The sequence below is a fragment of the Gossypium hirsutum genome, chromosome A05 (assembly GCF_007990345.1).
Source record: "Gossypium hirsutum isolate 1008001.06 chromosome A05, Gossypium_hirsutum_v2.1, whole genome shotgun sequence".
Taxonomy (NCBI): domain Eukaryota; kingdom Viridiplantae; phylum Streptophyta; class Magnoliopsida; order Malvales; family Malvaceae; genus Gossypium; species Gossypium hirsutum.
Window position 1 is genome coordinate 99199171 of NC_053428.1, and position 23234 is coordinate 99222404.

At 34.0% G+C, this 23234-nt stretch overlaps 2 protein-coding genes across 5 annotated transcripts; both read left to right on the plus strand.

Moving 5' to 3' along the window:
• Nucleotides 1-8719: 8719 nt before the first annotated feature.
• On the plus strand, nt 8720-11685 carry LOC107959858 (ADP-ribosylation factor 1). Of its 4 annotated transcripts, none has more exons than XM_016896021.2 (7): nt 8720-8962; nt 9356-9531; nt 10054-10124; nt 10584-10703; nt 10821-10939; nt 11048-11129; nt 11454-11685. In XM_016896021.2, the coding sequence occupies exons 2-7, from the start codon at nt 9384-9386 to the stop codon at nt 11457-11459; spliced, it is 546 nt and encodes a 181-aa protein (XP_016751510.1). In that variant the 5' UTR covers nt 8720-8962; nt 9356-9383; the 3' UTR covers nt 11460-11685. The 4 variants fall into 4 exon arrangements, with proteins under 4 accessions (XP_016751510.1, XP_016751511.1, XP_040970174.1 ...); XM_016896022.2 differs by having other exon boundaries at nt 9368-9531; XM_041114240.1 differs by lacking the exon at nt 11454-11685 and having other exon boundaries at nt 11048-11156.
• Nucleotides 11686-12350: 665 nt separating this feature from the next.
• On the plus strand, nt 12351-13639 carry LOC107959857 (50S ribosomal protein L12, chloroplastic). The gene is made up of 2 exons (XM_016896020.2): nt 12351-13116; nt 13296-13639. The coding sequence occupies exon 1, from the start codon at nt 12520-12522 to the stop codon at nt 13099-13101; it is 582 nt and encodes a 193-aa protein (XP_016751509.1). The 5' UTR covers nt 12351-12519; the 3' UTR covers nt 13102-13116; nt 13296-13639.
• The last annotated feature ends 9595 nt before the right edge of the window (nt 13640-23234 follow it).

The following is a 23234-nucleotide window of genomic DNA, read 5'->3' on the forward strand; positions in this document are numbered from 1 at the left end:
ATATTCAAATTACTATTTTTTTGCATTAATAATGTTTGATTTTAATATTTAATATTTTTAAATGTCTTTAAAAGTTATAACTAATTTTTATCAAAATTACAACAATGGTTGGCCTTCTCTCCAACCTTATTTTAAATATTTTAAAGATTCAAAGTATATAGGCTGGAAACCTGACGGGTTGCCTTATATCGAGCTGCAAGATATAATGGATCCTCCCTAGGTGTAACAATGCAGCGTATGATGAATCTTAAAAAATTCTCCGTTTTATCACAAATATTATCGTCCGTTTTACCATTTAAGTTAAACTTTTTATTCAAACTAAATCATAGCTTTTAAGCTAAATACGGATGTCCACACAGTGCTTTAATATGTACTTAAGAAAAGATGACTTGTAAAACATAAATTAAATTAAGTGTGGACTATTTTAACTGCACATGTGATTTGTCAAATAAAAACGAACGACATGTATATTACTTAATTAAAATAATTTTTATAAATATTATTTAATTAAATATTATTTAATCCCGCTACTTACCTGTAGATACTTGATACATGATATGTATTATCCATGTGATTTTCCACATCGTGAAATAAAAAACTTACATAATACATAAATATATTTGATATCATAATTTATATAACTTACAAAACGTACATAACTTATATAACTTAGATAAATATATAACTTACATAACTTACATAATACTTAAATATATTTTATATCATAATTTACATAACTTACATAACTTATATAACTTAGATAAATATATAATTTACATAAATATATATCATATCATAACTTACATAACTTACATAATACTTAAATATATATCATATCATACATAACTAGTTTACGAAATTTACTTAACTTACATAATACATAAATCTATAGTTGAAAATCTCGCAACTTGCCTGAATTAGTTTATACCCATTAGAGACTTGATATTTAGTATAATGATATGATTTAAATCAATTGAGAACATTTAAGTAACTGTAATATGTTGTGAACTTTAGATTTCAAGAACTACAAAATGGATAGGAGTTGGATGAAATTGTCAAGGGTAAGCAATGCCTATCAAAATGGAGTACAAACTTTTCTAAATTTTGCATTTCAAAATGCAAGCCAAGAGAATATGATTCTTTGCCCGTGTAAGAAGTGTGGCAACATCTACTGGCATTTTTGTGAAGTTGTCTACGAACATCTAATTGTTGATGGCTTTATTCGGGGGTATAAAAAATGGATTTTCCATGGAGAGTGTACATCTAGTGGAACTTCTTCAACGATTAATCCGACTTATCCTGATACTGATTACCATCAGTATGTTAGACAAGATGACATGGAAGATATGTTGCGGGATGCATTTAATATGCGTAGTCATGGTGAGCAATCGTTTCCACCTGACTTTATTATATCTGAGGATTGTAATATTACTAGAAATGTTTTTGCGAAACGGGAACAAGTGCACCTAATGAGGAGCCAAATGAAGAAGCGGCTAAGTTCTACAATTTACTTAATAAAATGAATGAAGAACTTTACGAGGGATCAAAATATTCGAAATTGTCCTTCTGCATTCGTCTGTTTCACTTAAAATGTTTGGGAGGGTGGACCAGAAACTCTTTTACAATGCTACTAGAGTTTCTAAGAGAGATGTTTCCGTTTGCAAAAATTCCTCAGTCTTGTCAAGATATGAAGAGACTAATAAAAGATTTGGGCCTTGGGTACGATAAAATTCATAGTTGCCCAAATGACTGCATGTTGTACTGGGGTGATCAGAAAAACCAACAATCTTGTCATGTTTGCGGTAAGTCTCGTTGGATGAATAGTAATACAGAAGATATGAATACGGATGAAGGTGGGGCACAGTTAAGAAAGAAGCCAGTCAAGGTCTTGCGATATTTTCCCCTGATACCAAGACTTCAAAGGCTTTTCATGTCCTTAAAGACAGTCGAATCTATGAGGTGGCATAATGATCAACGGACCGATGATGGATTATTAAGATATTCTACGTTCTACGGATTCTTTAGCTTGGAAATCATTTGACAGTAAATTTCCAAGCTTTGCAAGCGATCCTCGAAATGTGAGGCTTGGGCTAACAGCTGATGGCTTTAATCCATTTAAAATCATGAGTACTTCGTACAGTACTTGGCCTGTAGTGTTTGTTCCTTACAATTTGCCTCCATGGATTTGCATGAAGCAATCTTCATTTATTTTATCAATGATTATCCCTGGAGAGAAAGGTCCCGGAAATGATATTGACATCTATTTGTAGCCACTTATTGAAGAGTTAAAACAATTATGGTCGGGTGTTGAGACATATGATGTATTGAGAACGGAGAACTTTAATTTACGTGCAGCTTTATTGTGGACAATTAATGATTTCCCGGCTTATGCTAATTTATCGGGTTGGAGTACTAAAGGACGTTATGCCTGTCCTTGTTGTGCTGCGCAAACTTGTTCGAAGTGGTTGTATAATGGAAAGAAGTTCTCTTACATGGGCCATCGTCGGTGGTTAGATGAAAATCATAAATTTAGATTTCAGAGGACTCTATTTGACGGTACTGAAGAGTACAGAGGAGCTCCTGAGCAGACCGTTGGATCTGAAATCTTGTTTATGTTAAAAGATATCAACTTTAGTTACGGGAAGATGAATCAACCACCTATCACGCAAACAATGAGAAGATCGAGGGATGAATCTGATGATGAATCTGACGAAGAGGATGATCCTAATGAGGCGGAGTTGTGGAAGAAAAGTAGTATTTTTTTAGTTGCCTTATTGGGAGCACAACATTTTACGCCACAATCTTGATGTCATGCATATTGAGAAGAATGTCTGCGAGAACATAATTGAGACAATTTTAAATTTCGATGGGAAATCAAAAGACAATCTTCAGAGCCGACTTGATTTAGTTGACATGAGAATCCGGCGTGATCTTCATCCTCAAGTACTGCCGAATGGGAAATATCGGTTGCCGCCTTCTATTTTTTCAATGTCAAAGAAAGAGAAAGAAGTTTTCTGCATGGTGTTGAAGGATATAAAGGTCCCAGATGCGTATGCGTCAAATATATCTCGATGTGTGAGTTTCAAAGACCGAAGATTATATTCATTAAAATCACATGATTACCACATCTTGATGCAAGATTTACTCCCAATTGCTTTACGGTGCTGTATGTCAAAAAATGTAACGTCCTGTATAATTGAACTATCCAATATAATGAAAGCTATTTGTGGCAAAGTTTTGAATGTCGGAGAACTTGAGAAAGTACAGGATCGAGCGACTTTGACTTTATACAATTTAGAGAAGATATTTCCACCTTCCTTCTTCACTATTATGGTGCACTTGGTAATCCATCTCCCTCACGAAGCAATCCTTGGTGGACTGGTTTTTTATCGATGGATGTATCCTATAGAAAGGTGCTAATTTATTTCTCAAGTATTCATTCATTCACCTCTATACATTTAGTTACAGCTTTTGATAAATATTGTATATCGTGTTTAGGTTCCTAAGCAAATTGAAGTCATATTGTTGCAATAAGCGTTATCCAGAAGGATCAATTGCTGAAGGCTACTTGGCAGAAGAGTGCATGACCTTCTGTTCTAGATATTTAGAAGATGCTGAAACACGATTGAATAGACCAAGTAGAAATGCTGGGCTCAATGATCATGACTTGGCCGAAACTTATTTATTTCAAAGTTATGGAGAACCAATCGGCAAAGTTGAAATTGTAGAATTAGATGATATATCGTGGATACTGGCACATCGATATGTACTTTTTCACCACGATTCAATTGAACCGTTGCGCAAGTAAGTTATAAAATTGTCTTACATATTCGTCGTTTTGATTTGTTTATCTTCTAACCAATTAAACTTGTTTTTAATATAGTGAGTACAAACAAATTTTGAGATCTCGTGCACGCTCTCGAAGATTACAACATCGAGAGATTAATAAGTTATTCACAGAATCTTTTCATGAATGGTTAAGTCAAACGGTATGTAACTAAAGTTAATAAGTTACATATAATCGCGAAATTTAGTTAATCAAATAAGAATGTTTTTACATAATACATTTATAATTATTTAATTTACTTTCGATTCAGTAGGTTTGGAGTGGGAAGGACGTCAATGACGAAATTAAATGGCTTTCCCAAGGTCTGAACAGAGTAATAAAAAGATATAGTGCCTTCCTCATCAATGGATACAGATTTCATACAAAGTATCGCGAGAGAATGAGGAGAACTCAAAATTGTGGAGTTGTTGTTAATTCTTCAATTACAAGTTATGCTAGTGCTAGGGATAGTAATCCGGTTGAGGGTAATGTGGAGTATTACGGACTTCTTACCGACATTATTGAGTTGGATTACTATGGCAGATGGAAAGTTATCTTATTTCGGTGTGATTGGTCTGATGTTAATACTGCTCGAGGAATTAAAAAAGATCAATTTGGTTTTACAATGGTGAATTTCTCTCGCTTGATTCACACTGGACAACAATTGATGGACGAGCCATATGTATTTTCCTCTCAAGTGAAACAAGTTTTTTATTCGAAAGATCCAACTGATGAGGGTTGGTATGTTGTACTCTGGAACACCCCTAGAGACTTGTTTGACATGGGTAATGGAAGTAGAGATGACATTGTCGAAAGATCAGAAACATTACCTTTTCCAGAACAAAACTTAGATGAAAATATCCCTAGTACTAGTACACAATATCAATGGGTTCGAGATGATGTGAATGAAGATATTTACGAATAATGATGTAGTAAGATTTTACGTTTTTTTAATTATATGTAATATTATAATTTTAATCTTGGTCATGTTATATAATTTGACTATTTTATATGTACTATCATTGTTGTAATTTGTTACTAAAACTTTAACTATTTTATGTGTATTGCAGGAAAAATGCGTAGAAGAAGATTACGTGGTTTAAGTATTGTCCAGAATACTCCAAATTCGGAAGAAGGAAATAGTGAACAGCAGACAGTTGTTGGATCTTCGAATGTGCCAGAGACACTTGACGAGCCTGAAGAATTTCAAAGTAATGTTACGTTTATTTTACATGTGTTGACTTTTATTATTAATTTATTTGTAAATTTTAATATAATAATAGTATATCATTTTTCAGCTGAAAATGGTGGGACGCGCAGAGCTCGAGGACGTACACTGCTTAGTGATTTATACGACTTAGATCCTGCCGACCGTGTCAAAGTAAGTAGAAATACTTATGGCCAGCCTGTTGGATCTGAAGCTCGACTTTTAGCAGGCTATATTGGCATTTTAGCACGAAATGCCAATATGTTGCCCATCAACTACGAATCATGCTATCACATGCCTGATAGCAACCAAAATCAGGCTCTCGCTAATATTAAGGTAACAAAATGTGAATGTAATTTATAATATTTTGGTTTAAGTTTCATTCATATTTACATTCTAAACTTGTGTTTTTTTAGGATAGATTTGCTTTAGAGGTCTCCGATGATTATATCAAGAAGACATTGGGTAAAAATGGAGAGACAATAAAAGCATTTTAAAAAAACAATATTTTAAGAAAGACATAAGCCTCAACGAAAAATTGAAAAATGTCCCACCGGGAATGCTGAGGTACCAATGGGAAGATGCGGTTAGATTCTGGAATTCAAAGAAAGGAGAGGTATTATGTATTTCCAAACTCTTATATATAGTGTTTACTATATACGTAATAATAATTTCATTATGTAGGACCGTGAGCGAGTTGGAATAAGCAGCAGGCAAAAACAAAAATTCACGCACACGGCAGGGTCGAGAAGTTTTGCTTCTGTAGCTGAGGCCGAGGTATTAAAATTTTATTAATTCTTTCAAATATTAATAACTTTCTAATATTAAATAATATTTTTACTACTATATTGTAGGAAGTCAAATCTGGACAAAAAGTTGGGCGCCTTCAGCTTTTTGAGATTACGCATAGGAAAAAAGATGAATATCCTATGACATCCGAAGCTGGAGAAATTATGGTATATTTACTTAATAATATTTGATTTATTCTAAATATTTATAATGTTTAATTATAATTGTTTAATTCAATTCATCATTAGTAGTTTTAAATAATGTTATGTTGTATTTCTTTTTATTATATATTTCGTTTCTAACTTTTTAATTGATTTTTTAGGAGAAACTAAAGGATAAGAAGGCCGAATATGAAGCAGCTACTTCGGCTGATAGTTCTGTTAATCTTGAGAACATTGATAACAGAATTATCACTGAAGTTTTGGGTCCTGAAAGGTACGGTCGGGTTCGATTTCAAGGATCTGGTGTTACCCCGACCCAATATTTTGGATCCGGCTCCCAGCAATACATGCCTTCCGGAAGTCAAGCTAAAGCTGAAGTTCAGAGGTTAAGAGATCAGATAGCTCAGATGCAAGCGAACACAGTTGAGCAAATTGCCGAGGTTCAACGAAAATATGAAGAACTCCAGCAACAACTTAGAGCGGAGGCAGCAGAGAGGGAGGCAGCGGCAGCAACGAGAGAGGCAGCGGCAGCAGCGAGGGAGGCAGAGCATAGGAAAAAGTACGATGACCTCCAGCTACAGCTTCAGCAGATGATGCAGATGTTTCAACAGTCGCAAAAGCCGCCATCTTAGACATTAGTTTTCTCGTTGTAAGAATATTTTTAACTTTGTCACGTTTAACATTATTCTAAGAATATTTTAAATCATACTTTATTAATGACATCATATATCTTTCGTTAATTTTGAAGTATTATTTAGAATTAATATTTTTGGTTGTATTTTTTTATGCTAAATTTGGTATTTTGGCTGCATTTTATGCTATATTTGTTGTATTTGGTTGGATTTTAATGCAGGAAGGGCTGAATATTGGTGGAAAAAATGTATTGCAAATCTGCCAAAATTAGCGGCGTTTGTGGGAAAAACGCCGCTAAAGGTCATGACTTTTAGCGGCGCTTTTTCTTCAAGCGCCGCTAAAGGCCACGACTTTTAGCGGCGCTTTTTATTCAAACACCGCTAAAGGCCACGACTTTTAGCGGCTCTTTTTCTTCAAACGCCGCTAAAGGCCACGACTTTTAGCGGCGCTTTTTCTTCAAACGCCGCTAAAGGCCACGACTTTTAGCGGCGCTTTTTTTTAATAAACGCCACCAGTTTTTGCGACGCCGCCTATAGCGGCATTTTTTGCGGCGTTTTCAAAAGCGCCGCAAAAAAGTTTTAGTGGCGCTTAAAAGCGCCGCTAAAGGCTAAAAAAAGCACCGCTAAAAATCTGTTTTGCTGTAGTGTTTGAGATGACTGATTGTAACAACTGAATTCATTACTGTTGAATGTTGAATAAAATTATTTATTGAACAGGACTTTGCGAAATAAGATTATTGATCTAAACTGCATTCTTTTACTACTTCGCACTTTTCTTTTACTTTGTTGATAAGCGAACAATTTGTTCCAACTCATTGTTGGAAGTGAAGTTAAAGACAACAAAGTTTGGAGTACAACAAACTGATTTATTTGAAGGTGTAAGAAGATTATTAATGATTTGGTAATACACCGAAGGCATGAAGAGATCCTCAACTACATCGTTTGTTGTTGGGAAGATTTAGGGAGAGAAATAAATTTTATCGTAAATGTGTTGTACCTGACTTTCAAAGCATTAATGGGTGGTGCTCATTTTTGCAATCTAAATTTCACAATTAAATTTATTTTTGTATTTATATTTATTTATTTATTTTAACGATTGAATTTGATAATTAAATTTATTTTAATCTTCAAACTTTGAAAATATAAAAGTTTTGATGATATGACATTTTGAGATTATCGCATATCATCACTTAAAATTTTAAAAAATTCTATAAATTTTTAGGTTATAATATGGTACAATATTAAAGTGCCACAGATAATATTTTAATTAACCAGACTAGTGATTGAACCAATCAAACTACTAGTTCTCGATTCAAATAGTTTGACCGGTCAAACTGCTAGACCAACAATAATTAAATAAATAATTAAAAAGTCATAAAATTAAAAATTAAAAAAAATATTAAGTTTGTTCAACTATTGGTTTTTGTCCCAATTTTTTTTATTTTTGTTGGTTTCAAGTAATTTCTGATTCAATCAGTTCAATTCTTTTTTTGGACTAGTATATCAGTTGGTCCTTGATCCGATCGGTCTGACTGACCAATCTAATCATATTTAAGAACACTTATTATATCATCAAACTTTAACTGAATTTAAGTTTAGAACCAAAATGGATCTAGTTATAAAGTTTAAGTACCAAAATAAATAAAAAATATAAGTACAAGAAAGAATCTAATTAGCAAGTTTAAAGGTAAAAAACTAATTTTTATTGGAAGAATGATTTTTCAATGAAAAACCTTTTTAGAAAATCCTAATTAAATTTCTTTTAAAAAACAAAAGGAAAATCGAGTTTGAGATGAAGCATATAATATTTATATATTATTTTGTGAATTTGATATTTTACTTTTTAATTAAATTTAATTATTAATATTTCAAAAAGAATTAAATAAATTTTTAACTAAAATATTAATTTTTAACAGATTGATATAATAATCCTCATTATAGTTCATGTATAATTCATACTAACACGATATTATTTAACTTGTATTATCAATGAATAATTTAAAATAATATAATATTCAAAAATATATAATAATAAAAAATTCAAACAAATTAGCAAAGAGTAAATGGTTTAACTATTTAACATTTTAGTGAATATTTTCAATCAATCTTTAATAATATTTTAAAATTTTTAATTGAGAAAAGTTTATAAATTCCGGAGACGCCCGCAAGTTAAATCCGGACCAGATTGGACTCAACTCAACGATAAAACTTTTTAAAGAGTTAAATGTGTTTGATATTTGAGCAAATTATTTTTTATATGCCATAAAACAGCAGAGAAATAAACGGGGTGACTCTCTCAAGAAAACCACAACAGATTTCAGATCCTCCTTCCAAGCTCTGCAGAAAGGTAATTCCTTTTTCATATTTTAACAGAAACAGGTAAAATAGATCCATAAAGTTACTCTCTTTTTTCCCCTTATAGATTCCTTTTCATTGATTTATTCGAAGTTTTAATCTTTTCTCTTTATCTTGCTTTTGTCCAGGGCTTGATTTGATATATCTGTTTTTGTTGTACTATTTCTGGGTTCATTTCATTGTTTATGAATTTATGATTTATTTTGTAGGTTTAGGTTTTTTCCTCTTTGTTCTTTTTAGATGTGTATTTGATGATTTTTATGTCTTTTCTTTTTGTTAATTATTTTTTCGTTGATTGATTTTAGACTTTTTGCTATCTAGTTGATTTTTTTATTCAAATATTATTAGGTTTTGATTTTTATTAGTAGCTTTTTTTGTAAATCAGTACTGTGTGCAGAAAGTGAAGAACAACGATGGGGCTGACATTTACAAAGCTCTTTAGCCGGCTTTTTGCCAAGAAAGAGATGCGTATTTTAATGGTGGGTCTTGATGCAGCTGGTAAAACCACCATTTTGTACAAGCTCAAGCTCGGCGAAATCGTCACTACAATCCCCACCATTGGTGAGTTTGCTTCAAATTCTAATTTCCATGGAAAAAGGAAATTCATTTTTGATTGTTTTGGAATAGGTTGTTTGAGAATTAATGGTGAAGCAAAAGAGAAGGTATCAAACAATTTCATTTTTATTCATAGATCTTATACTGAAGTCTGCTTTACACGCTTCTTGTATGTGCTTCTTACTACCTAACATATAACATATGAATACTTGTGTCCTGGTTACCGTTTGTTCATGAAGCATGTAATTGTATCTTTATTTGGAAAGAGAATGGTATAAGAGGATCCCATTTTGTATGACTTGAAGATTTGAAAGAGAAGTTTGAATTCTTGCTTGTTTTATATGCACTTCAAACAGTATGGTAATAGATTATTGAGACTAACTTCATAGCACCTTTTGAAAGCAAATGGTAAAATGTAATTGATCCTCTTAATAGATATAAATTATTTGTATGGGTTGATTTCCCCTAATTTAAGTGGTTTACTGAAGTATCTGACATGAAAGGGGTCTGTTCATACTGTTTTTGCAGGATTCAATGTGGAGACTGTGGAATACAAGAACATCAGCTTCACTGTTTGGGATGTTGGTGGTCAGGACAAGGTATGCATCATAAAACCTAATGAAGTGTAGTTCTTTTTTAGGTAAAAAGTATGCCACTGCCTAGGAGTAGGGGAAGGGGTTGCGGATGTTGGGATCTGAATCTCTGATATGCTAGATGTTACCACACTTGAGGGTGGCTGCATGAATCAATAAGCTAAGTCCTTAGTTCTATGATATAGTTCTATGATGTTCGGTGTATATATGTTAAATGTTCTGTGTCATTTACCCTGATTGATCCTCTGTTTCGAGCAGAGTACAATATGATATTGTATGGTAATTCATGAAGCCTTAGTTTCAAGAATGCAGAAAGCACATGGATATAACACTCTACCATCTGATTTTGTTACTTGTGTTGTTTATATTGGGGGCGTAGCCAGCACTGAAGCATCTTCTTGGTTGGTTCTATGATTTTTATTTAAAGCTTCATATTTTCACCAGCTTACTTTATTTGAAATACAGATTCGTCCTTTATGGAGGCACTATTTCCAGAATACTCAGGGTCTTATTTTTGTGGTGGATAGCAATGACAGGGACCGTGTTGTTGAGGCAAGGGATGAGTTGCACAGGATGTTGAATGAGGTATGTTACATTATCAAATAAAGAGAATCTGTTGATACATATAGATACGAGCAGATACTATAACAACTGCAAAGGGGCTTTATATATAAGCTAACAATAAGTTCTTTTTTATTTCAGGATGAATTGAGAGATGCTGTTTTGCTTGTATTTGCCAACAAGCAAGATCTTCCCAATGCAATGAATGCTGCCGAAATAACTGATAAGCTTGGTCTTCATTCTCTCCGTCAGCGCCACTGGTAAAAATTACCTCTCGCGTTTCTTTTTCTCAGCCCACTTGTTTTTATTTTTATTTTATTTTCCCACTGTTCATGTGATTTTCTGACTTGATTTGTTTCCCGTTCCAGGTATATCCAGAGTACGTGTGCAACTTCTGGGGAGGGCCTCTATGAGGGCCTTGATTGGCTTTCCAGCAACATTGCTAGCAAGGCAAGTCCATGAACCTCAAAATCTGATAGAAAGAAACACACATATATTTTTATATATATTCGGTCATGGAAAAAGCATTGGTCATACGAATGCATCAGCAATAGAACATAGTTGAAGTCTATTTTACACCAACTCTCCGTTTTTCTTATAGTATCCCTGTGTCCAAGACATATGGGGATATGGTTTTCCCAGGATCATGGAAAAACATGAAAGAAATTGAACATTGCGTGTAACTTATGCGAAACTCTCGATAACATAGGTTTAGATAAAGACAAGTCACAATTACTTATATGTCTTGTCCTGCTTTTTCTTTTGCAATTGCAGGCATGAGAAAGGATCAGTGTATTGGTTGTTAGTTAGACTTGTTGAAACTCTGGCAACTCTTGAAGAGGATATAGCTTCCTGTTTATCCAGCAACGTTTGTAATGACAGAATATCTAGCTTTGTTTAATCTTTTTACTTGGATTTTTCATTTTCTTTAATCTATTTGTGTTAAATCTTCGAACTTGTTATGGTTTATATCGAAAAAAAAAAAATAGTAACATTGCATGTCAAACATGTACGTAAGGCTGACAATCACGTTCGAATCAGGGATTTAGAAAACACCACTTTGACTACTCCCCCTCCTCTTGGCATTATAAACCCATTTTTCTCCTATCAAAAATTAAAGTTTTTGTTGTACTTGAGAGAGAAATCTCAAAATTATATATTAATTTTGATTTTGAATCAACGGGTAATTTAATATATAAATTTATTATTTGATGTAATTATATACATAAAATTTTGATTATTGTATTAAAAAAACATATCAAATTTTAATTTTAATTTAATCATTTATATTTAAATAAGTTATTAATTTATTCTTATATTAAATAAATATAATTATTTGTATGTAATAAATAAACATAAATATATGTTAATTTGTTATATAAATAATTGTGTTAATAATTAAGATAAAATTAAATTTTCATAAATTTTATGTATAAAATTATTTAAAGTTTATGTGTAATTTTAAGATTTATTTATTAGTTAAAGTTATATGTTGGTTTTTTAATTGTTCTCTATAAAATAGAATAATGAAGCAATACGAATGATTTTTTATTGAAATGAAATTTTGATATTTTAAATGATGACATACTTTGGGTTCTATTTCTTAACACTATGTTTTTCTAGAAAAAGGTGAAGGTAAATAACAAGCAAAGCGAATTACCCATTTGTGTCTTATCCTTTTTTAATTTCATACATTTTAGAAGGTCAGTTTCGTCAAAATGAATTCTAAACTTACAAAGGCAGTTTGGCTACACTTCCACTGCCTTGCCTTCCTAATCCTCTTTTCACTCTGTCACTCCAAACAGAGGAAGAAAAGAAAGCAAATCAAAGAAGAAGAAAAATGGCTTCCTCCACTCACTCAACAACACTTTCTCTACGTTTACCCTCTTATGCTCCACCCACTTCCTCTTATCCTTCGCACCCTCCCCTTTTCAAAACCCCTTCTCTCCAATTCCCTCCCCGTTCCGCCACTCCTCCTAAACTCACCCACCGTTCCACCGCCCTCCGCCCTCTCAATGCCACTGCCGCGCCCGAAAAAATCGAAAAACTCGGCACCGAAATCTCCAACCTAACCCTCGAGGAAGCCCGCACCCTTGTCGACTACCTTCAAGAGAAACTCGGCGTCTCCGCCGCTGCTTTCGCCCCCGCAGCCGTTCCAGTTGCCGCCCCCGGTGGTGCTGATGCCGGAGAGACTGTTGTCGAAGAGAAGACTGAGTTCGATGTGGTGATCGAGGAGGTTCCTAGCAATGCCAGGATTGCGGTGATTAAATCCGTTAGGGCTCTGACAAATTTAGCTTTGAAAGAAGCGAAAGAGTTGATTGAAGGTTTGCCCAAGAAGTTCAAAGAAGGAGTTTCGAAGGAGGAAGCCGATGATGCCAAGAAACAACTTGAAGAAGCTGGAGCTAAAGTTTCCATTGCTTAGAACAGCCTTTCGAAGGTTGGTTTTTCTATGATGTACAGTAGAAATTTTCTAAATTGTTAAGACTGTTGTACTCTGAATTTTACTCTCTAATTGATGCAATTTTATATATTTAGTTGCTTAATTTCTCTTGAATTGTTGGGTTTGTTAACCCAGATGGGACATGTGGGTGTTTAAATTTTGACTTCTTTTTGTAGGATAAGTAGTTGCAACTTGAGTACTTCACAGTTTAGGGTTTTTTTTTGCATTGGATAAGGACTCAAATCAAGTTCTTCTCAAAATTTATTCGAGGTTGAGCTAAGGTCGTCCCTTCCAGTATTGTTTTGTAAGTATGTAGTCGAATTCAAATTCTTTGGTTAATTCGTGTGGGTATAAAATTGTGATTGGGATGGTGAGAAAGCTCTTTAATATCTATCTTATCTAAATCTGATTCGACTCAACTCAACCCATTGACATTTCCATTTCACGTATTAATCAAATTAGAATGTGTTTTGGGTTTGGTTTCGCAGTTTCTTGCTAAATGCTATGGGTTTGCTTGAAATCGGATATGGAGCTTCATCATTGACAAAGATTGAGTTATTTATATACCAAGTCATCTCATCTGAATATGCTAGGCTTTAACTTAGTAATTATTTTCACACTGGAGTTTAAACTGTCCGGCAAATGTTCTTATATTGGGCATGAATTTTAAGATTTTTAAAGAAATATTAAGGGCTAATTTGGATAAAAAAAAGTTCAAGGTTTAATTTGGACAAAAAAATTTAGACTCTAACATGAGAATAGTTGTAAGTTTAGGTCTTAAAAATTAATTTAATCGAAATATTATATTAAAACCAATTGAGGCCTTCTTTATAGATATAAAATAATAAAAATATCCTCATAATAAAAAAATATAATATAATTTTTAAATAAAAAGGGTTTTTTAATATTTTTTAGTTAAATTAGTATTTATTAGAGTTTTGATATCAACTCAAAAAAAACTTAAATATGTATTGTACGTGTATATAAGAATATTATCGAAGTATGTCTTTAAAAAAAGACAAGACTTGTTCGCAATGGCACAATTTTATATCTAGAAGATAAACGGGGGAGATGTTTGCGACATAAATTTTTGTCTGTTTTTTATTCATTTTATTTATTTATTTAGTCCTTACAGTCTTATGATTATTTTTAATTTAAAAATAACTTAATAATATTTTTAACATTAAAATGGTCTTATTTATATTTTTATTTATTTATAAAATCTTCTTTTTATACACTTAACATAAACCTTGTAAATTCTACAATTTTAGCATTTAACATATAACTTTAATTAATTAATTGATACGTGTTATTATATATAAATGTTATTTGTTACATAGTTTTTAGATTCCATAAGTAGAGTTAGGGGTTAACAAGTGTCCTATAGAGATATAATAAAATATTTTTAAAAAAGAGACATATGACAACTTTTTAAGGTTGCTTGTGGAATAAAAAATATACTGCTAGTGTACCAAATACATACTCAAATTTTAGTCCAGTTTTAAAGGTTAGTATTTGGTACATTGACAGTGTACATTTTTTTTATTCCACACATTTTTAAAAATTTGGCATGCGTCTTCTTTTTTTTTTTAATTTATTTTTTAATATTTTACTATACATTTATAGGAAACTTGTAATCCATTAACATTGCTTGTGGAGTAAAAAAACTCCACTAACAGTGTACTAAATATTTTCCCTTAAAATTTAAGTTAAATATTAAAAACTATATTTTTGTAATTTTAAATAAATAAATAAATAAAATAGTTTTTTAATACATAATTCTGAATTAGAATAAATAATAAATATTAATATTATTTTATTATGTGAAAATTTAATATTTATTTAACCTTATTCAAAATTATGCATTTATAATTACACAAAAAAAATTAAGTATTATTATAAAATGTTTTATAATTTATAAATGAACAATATTAGTATTTGTTAGAGCTTTACTAAAGTTTATTAATTTTAAATTAACATTATAAATTTATATTGTTGTAGGCCAATTTTGACCTCATATACATAAAACCCACATCCAATTTAAATCCATTTAACCCATTACATCAAAACCCAATACAAAGATCAACAAACCAAAACCCAATATTCATTTACCAACCTAATACCCAAATACTCGGTCAGCCCAAGAAACAACCCAAGAACAAAATAAAAAAACCTAACACTAGCCACTTGCACTGACAGCCGCAACTACCCCCTGACGCCACCTGCTCCACCGGTCACCTCCACCGACTATACCCTGCAAAAATGAAGCAAACACGCAAGGCAGAAGCAAGAAATAGCAAAAAAATAATTATAAAAGCATGTAAAAGTGGCTATAAAAGCCAAGCCAAATATTGTAAATGATTTCGGCAGTTTTAATACATATACTATATTTTCAAACACAAAAACAGTGACTAGAGTAACACCAAATCAGAAGCACAATACCAAATCAGAGGATCTAAGTACCAAAAAATCAAGATTGAAAGCCTAACGTGATTCATTTTTTTACCGAATCTCTTATTTTTTCTGTTCTTTTTTTTATTTGCAAATTTATACCTATATATATTATTAAGCAAAAAAAAAGAAACTAAAAAAAGCACTAAAAAAGTACCCTTTTTCGAATTTCCATGGTGGCCGGCAGCGGCGGACCAGCGGCGGCGACGGCAGCCTTCCTGGCCGGAGCTGGGGCTTAGTTCAGAGAGAATTCTCTCTTCTCTCTCTTCTTTTTTTTCCCTCATGCTAACAAATGAATTTTTTTTTCAAAAACATGACTTTTATAGCCCCTTAAAACGACGTCGTTTTGGGGTTGGCCATTAACACCCAAAACAACGACGTTTTGAGCATACCCGATCTGTCCGACCTGAACCCGCCTCAGGATCTGCGTGTTTTTGCTTAATGGTCTATTTGCGCATGAGACCCTTCCGCTTTTTTTATGTTCTGCAATCAAGTTTCTATTTATTTTAATTTGGCCCCGAAATTTGTTATGCTCTGCAATTTGGTCCCCTGTGTTGCGCTGCGTTTTGAGGGGAAGGAATAATTTATGTTTTGGTCCTTCCAAGTTACGCGCGTGTTGCATTTTGATCCTTTTCCCTTTATTTTTTTTAAATTTGCCCCAAAACTCTGTTTTTAGTTCAATTTTAGTCCTTTTTCGTTTATTTTCGTTTCTTTATTAATATTATTATTATTTCTAATATTATTACTATTATTATTATTATTATTAAAATTAGTGTATATTTTTATTATATATGTATATATATTTATATATTTATATATAGTATTATTTTTAATTACTTTATTTTAATATTATTATTATATTATATTTGCTTTTTGTATTTCATTATTATTTCTATTATTATTATTATTATTATCATCATTATTAACATATATATATACATGTATATTTTTAATGTACATATTAGTATTTTCTACTATTATTACAAATATATTATTTCTTTTATTATATTATTAGAACATTATTATTATTTATTATTTTCTTTATTCTGAATATTATTGTTATTTTTATTCTAATATTATATTTTAACATTTTTCATTAATTGTATCATCGTTTGCATTATTTCCAAATTCCTATTGCAAATGATATATTTTTTATGTTTTTAATTAATTTCAATAAATAAGGCAACGTATCGATTTCAACACTAAGTCGCTGATTTCATTGCTATGTTGGGTGGATATCATTGGCTCGTGTTAAAAAACGAGACGTCCTTCTAAAAAGCCAAAAATTTCAAATTCTCATATTTCAATCAGATCGCGATTAAATATTAAATTAAACTTGTATTTTTGAGAATTAAGACAACGTGTGTTTAACAAGATACCAATTTTGGGCGTCGCGAGGGTGCTAATACCTTCCTCGTGCGTGACTGACTCCTGAACCCTATTTTTCTCTGGATTTTCACGTAAACCCAAATTCGGCCTTCATTTTTGTTCAAAAATAAATTTTTTTTTTAAAAAAAAAGGATTTATTAGGTGTCCGATCACACTTAGGAAAAAGATCGGTGGCGACTCATTTTCTCTTTAAAACCAAAATTTCGTTTTCAAATTTTCAAATAATCGCTTCAATTAGCGACTAAAGCAAAATTTTTATGTCGCTACAGCTGGCGACTCTGCTGGGGAGTATTTTTTGAAAGTCGAGTCTGGAGTTAAGCACGTGTTGTCAAATTTTTCGAAATTCCTTGTTCAAATTAATATTTATTCGTGATCCTGAAAATTTAATTTTTGAAAACCATACATTCGCATCATGTTGTAAATATTTTTCTAACTTTTTTTATTTTCTTGTTTTTCAGTTATAAGTTTTAATTTTTTAGTTTTTTAGTTTTAATAAAAATGAAAAGGTTTGTGAGTTTCTCCCCACACACCGTGCACTTGTACTTTTGCATAATATGAGCTCTCTACCCGGGCTGCGTCCGCTTAAGTGAAAGTAAACGCTATGCCTTCGTGAGTTAACTCGTCCTTCCGCACAGGCTAGTGCATACTTTCAGGTTACATGTGACTTATGCTTTTATGAGTTAACTTGTCCCTCCGCATAGGCATAAGTAAATGTAATCCCTCGAATTGAACTCGTGAGCCTGTGATGGGCCACGACCGAGGCTTCGTACTAGTCTTAGTAGACGATAGTACGAACAATTTGAGTACCTGTCTAGAACTGAAACCCCATATAGTGAACCATACGAGCCACCTAACTAGAGTCATGCCAAACCTCTGTCCGTTAATAGTCACCAAAATAAGTACACGGGAGAAGTGCCTCTTACCTTTCATTGCTTTTACATTTATACTTTGCAAAGGAATCGGGTCTATTGGACCGGGTAACTTAATTTGTTAGATTCTCCATAGTTTTTTCTCTGTTCATATTTATTGTGATTACTAACCAAGGTTGTTTATTTTTATTTTTATTTTTCATCATGCATCATAGGCATCTTGATTAAGAATGTGTTGATTAGAGATTGGTTGCCAAAAACGGGTTTCTGATGGAGGAGTCAATTACGCAAGTAACCAAGAAAAATGTCGTGGTTTGAGACTGGTCTTTGAAAACCCAGAAAGCAAAAGGGGACAGTTTAACAGAAGGATGTATCTCTAGTCTTCCCGAACATGTAACTTCGAACGTTCGTTAGAATAACCTCGAAGACTTGACTCGGATTTGGAAACAATGGGACTCAGATACTAGGGGCATTTTTACTGAAAAGTACAGGGATATAGCTCACTTGATCACCGTCAATGTAGACGAACAGTTGATTCAAGCCATGGTTCGATTTTGGGACCCAGTATACCAATGTTTCACTTTCAATCAGGAAGATATGGCTCCGACCATAGAAGAGTATACTACCTTGCTTCGTGTTGACAATGTACACTTCAACAAGATTTATGTGAAAGAGCCCAAACCAATGGCTTTCAAGAAAAAGCTAGTGAGGTTTATGGGAATGACCATATATGGGCTGAAACACAGATAAAGAAAAAGAATGAAGTCAGTTGCGTTCCGTAGTTTTCTCTGCGAGACTTAGTTCAAAACCATCCAGATATTGCGAAGAGAGTGGATCTATTTGCTTTGGCCATTTACGGATCAATTGTCTTCCCAAAAGTTCTCGGGCATATAGAAGTTGTGGTAGTGGATTTCTTCGAAAGATTGAAGTAATGGATCAACCCCGTCCTGACTATCTTGGCCGAGAATTTTAGATCTCTAAGTTGTTGTAGGAGGAAAGGGGAAGAACGTTTTATCGGATGCGCGCAGTTACTTAATGTCTGGATTCAAAGCCATTTCTGGAAAGTGGAGCGCACACCTTTCCACATGTTTTCAAAAACATTCGCCCCATTAAAAGCTTACCTAGAGAAGAATTGGCCAAAGGATGTCACCGAACAGCATTGGGTTTCAGTTTTTCAGAACCTTCGCACCGAAGATATAACCTAGAGAGCACCATGGATCCGTCCTTCAATTCTATTATACAAATGTAGAAGCCAAGATTGGGCGCCTTTACTAGGATTATGGGAAGGAATTGGATACGCTCCGTTAATGGTTTAAAGGCAGTTTGCTTCACGACAGTCCATACCCGCTATCGGAGGATTAGCACAATCAGAGTTCGCCTTTACGGGTGAAGGCTACATGAAAAGAGTCCGAGATACTGCAAAATCTTGGAAGGAAATTCACCTAATAGAGTTAGCCCTTTATGCTGATACTATCACTCAGGATTATGAAATATGGAGAAAATGACGAGTCAATAGTCAACAAATTTCACCGACGAGTTACACTTTCCAGAATCCTTTCTCAGAAGAAATGCCATCCGAGCTAGAAGTAGCAAGACATGAATTCGAACGTGAAAAGGCCAAGCTGTTACGGGATATTAGTTCTCTTCAAGAGGAAAACTACTAGCTGAAGATCGAGGTTCAAATTGAAGAATCCAAAACGATGAAAGCTCAAAAAGAAGCTGAGATCGTGAGAAACGACTTAAGGGACCTTCATTTAGAAAATAAAAAATTAAGAAAGAATATAAAAAATAGCGGTTTGGGCAAATCATCAGCAGAAGGGAAGGAATAAATTAGCAATATCAAAGGTGGGATGGAATTCTGGAGAGGGAAAGCGAAGAAAGAAGAGGAAAAAGCTACGCGTGCTGTGATAGAGTTAAAAAAGAAGAATCTTGAATATGAAACCGTGTCTGCAGAACTAATTACTAGTCAGTCTAAACATCAAGAGCTAAGAGGGAAAGTACGAGATTTAGAAAATACATCGCAAGCTCAACAGCAACAGTTGGATAATCTCCTAAAAGCCCTAGAAGAAAAGAATAGTCAGTACGACAGAGACACTCACGCCTACGAAAGAGCTCTCTAAGAAAAAGAAATGTATCTCGACTTTTTGATCAATGAAATTCGCAAGGCAGCTATGCAAGTTGTGCAATTATCAGATGAAGCCAAAGCTCTCAATTGCCAATTCCCTCCGAGTCAAAGATCAAGCATATCAGAATTCTTAGAACAAGTGAAGAAACAAGGCAATGTGGCTAGAAAATTTGTGTAGCTATTGAATCAAAGATAGCGAAATGTTTTGTAATAGACTCTTTTGATTAATGAAATGCCTAAGTAGGGGTTATTTTGAAATCAACACCAAATTCTTGCATATTCATTCATGACTAACATTCAATTGTCATTCATCCATTTATCCATTCATTGCATGTACATATCACCATAATCATTCACTGAGGCTAAAACCGTATAATCCGCAGTTGCGACACTACAAGTCTGGAATCACACTATTCTTATAGGACGCGCCGAAAAGCTAGAATTATGGAAGCCGAGTTCAATGAGAGAATTGAAAGGATAGAAAAGACCTAAAGAGAATTGCAAGAGCATTTGACCAAGTCACAACAGGAAGCAAGAGATTTGATGTTAAGATCTCGAGACAAATTGCTCGAGCAAAGAGATCAGATGGCTAAAATGATGGAGATGATGATAGCTTTGGTCAAAGGAAAAGGGACCTATATAGAGCCCTGGCATTATGGAGCCTCAGTCGAGAGCTAATCATGATCAGGATTCGCTCTATCCCTCAGGATTCACTCCACCTCATGCCCATGCAACCCAAAGAGGATATCCTCAAGGGGAACCTGCAAGCCTCGAGCAACAACTTGTACCACCTGCTCATCTAGGGCAAGGTATATTTGTATTAAACCCAGGAACAAATCTTACTGATCCCAATATTCCAGATTTGGATGATCTGGTAGAAATAGTTAGGTTGAAAATGGATGATCATGATGCCCAGGATAAGTATAGGAGCTTGGAAGAAAGGCTCAAGGCGATAGAATGTACTGAAACCTTCTTTGCACTAAGTGCCAAAGAGCTCAGTTTGGTGCCTGATCTAGTTCTGCCTCCAAAATTTAAAGTGCCAGATTTTGAAAAATATGATGGGATGAAATGTCCAAAGGCGCATCTTATCATGTTTTGCCGGAAGATGACTGGTTACATGAATGAAGATAAATTGCTAATACACTGTTTCCAATACAGCTTGGTCGGATCGGCCCTTCGATGGTATAATCAACTTAGTAGAGAAAGGATCCGATCATGAAAAGACTTGGCGTCAGCATTTTTTGAACAATACAAGCATGTATCTGACATGGTGCCTGATCGGCTAACTCTGCAGATGATGGAAAAGAAGCCAACGGAGACTTTTAGGCAATACGCACAAAGGTGGAAGGATATCTCGGCCCAATTAGAACCTCCATTAACTAAAACTGAAATAACGGTCCTCTTCATCAACACTTTGAAAGCACCGTTTTATGATAAGTTGGTAGGAAACGCCACGAAAGACTTCACAGATATTGTAATATCCGGGGAACTTATAGAGAATGCCATCAAGATTGAAAGGATGGAAGGCCCCAAAAGCTCGAAAAGGGCAGCACCCATAAAGAAAAAAGAGGCAGAAACCCATATGGTGGGAACTGGAAGCCACCACACTTCTAACCCTTACCCAACCCAGCCACAACCTCGATATCACCCGCCTCCAAACTTCTATTATCCTCTTCAAAACCCTTACTATCAAGCACCTCCTCCTTACCCCGTCTACGCCACAGATAACCAAAGACCATTTGCCATATTCCCACCAAATACCATGCGTGCTCAAAACCAACCCAAAAATAAACAAAGACTGGCAAAACTCAATTCTGAAAAACCTCAATTCACCCCTATCCCCATGTCATACGGAGAGCTGTACTCAAAACTATTGGAAAAATAATTAATATCCCAACATTATATGACACTCCTGAAGCCTCCATACTCAAAATGGTATGATCCTAATGCCAGTTGCATGTACCATGCCAGAAACCAGGGGCATTCTACAGAAAATTGTTTGGCCTTTAAAAGGAGGGTTCAAGGTCTTATTGATACAGGTATTTTACGATTTGATGGTGCTAGCAATACGTGAGCGCAGTGATAAAAGATGACATGTGGTGAGCCAAAAGTTGTGTTTCAGAAATAAAGACACCTTTGCGGAAGGTTTGAGAGATAATGGTTAAAAAGGGGCTGTCCTGTCATCTTAATAGAATTTTCAAAGAAGGAAGTACAAAAAGCCAATGTTTTGTGATTTCCATGGTATCGAAGGGCATGACATTCAGTCTTATGAGGGATTCAGAAAATTACTTCAAGACATGATGGACAACAAGGAGATCGGGATCTTTAACAAAGTGAAAGAGGCCGATGAAGAAGAAGTATGAGCTTCTGATAGTCAATCATCAAGTTTCCCTTATAGCGCCGATTGACCGTTGGTGATTTATTATTATGAAAAAAAAGAACAAGTGAAACCAAAGATAATAATTGAAGTACCATCTCCTTTTCCTTACAAAGACAGTAAGGCGATGCCGTAGAAATACGATGTCAACATTATCGTACCTGAAGGTGAAAAATCCAAAGCTACGACTGGAAATGTTGGCGAAGTAGAACACTTTACCCGCAATGGGAGATGTTATTCTAAAATGGTTGAACCAATGAAGAAAACTGGTGACTCGAACCAGAAAGGAAAAGCACCGATGCATGAGGCCGAAGTTGAGCTTGAAACTCCGTTTGAACTAGGAGTTAAAAAGCCTGTGAATGAGGAAGAGGCACATGAATTCTTAAAGTTCATCAAACATAGTGAATATAACATCGTGGAACAGTTAGGTAAACAACCGGTACGAATCTCGGTATTATCTCTATTGTTGAATTCAGAACCACATCGGAATGCTTTGCTGAAAGTGTTAAATCAAGCTTACGTGGCAAGCAATATATCTGTCGAAAAGTTTGATAGGTGGGTGAATAACCTGAACGCGGATAATTTTATTTCTTTCAGTGATGACAAAATGTCTCCAAATGGTAGGGGCTACGTAAAAGTATTGCATATCACAACCCGTTGCAAGGGTTATATAATACTGAATGTACTCATTGATAACGGGTCGGCACTCAATGTCATGCCTTTGGCCACGCTTTTTAGAATTCCAATTGATATATCTTATCTGAGGCCTTGTCACTCTACAGTAAAGGCATTCGATGGGACAAGACGAAAAGTCATGGAAAAAATCGAAATTCCTCTTGAAGTAGACCCCTATATATATGACATCGAGTTTCAGGTCATAGACATCACGTCTTTGTATAATTGC

Bases quoted from the DNA above. Each gene is read 5' to 3' on its own strand.
- LOC107959858 (XM_041114240.1), top strand. From the start codon at position 9,384: ATGGGGCTGACATTTACAAAGCTCTTTAGCCGGCTTTTTGCCAAGAAA. The intron at 9,532-10,053 runs GTGAGTTTGCTT...CTGTTTTTGCAG, and splicing joins CACTACAATCCCCACCATTG to GATTCAATGTGGAGACTGTG. The intron at 10,940-11,047 runs GTAAAAATTACC...TTCCCGTTCCAG, and splicing joins TCTCTCCGTCAGCGCCACTG to GTATATCCAGAGTACGTGTG.
- LOC107959857 (XM_016896020.2), top strand. From the start codon at position 12,520: ATGGCTTCCTCCACTCACTCAACAACACTTTCTCTACGTTTACCCTCT.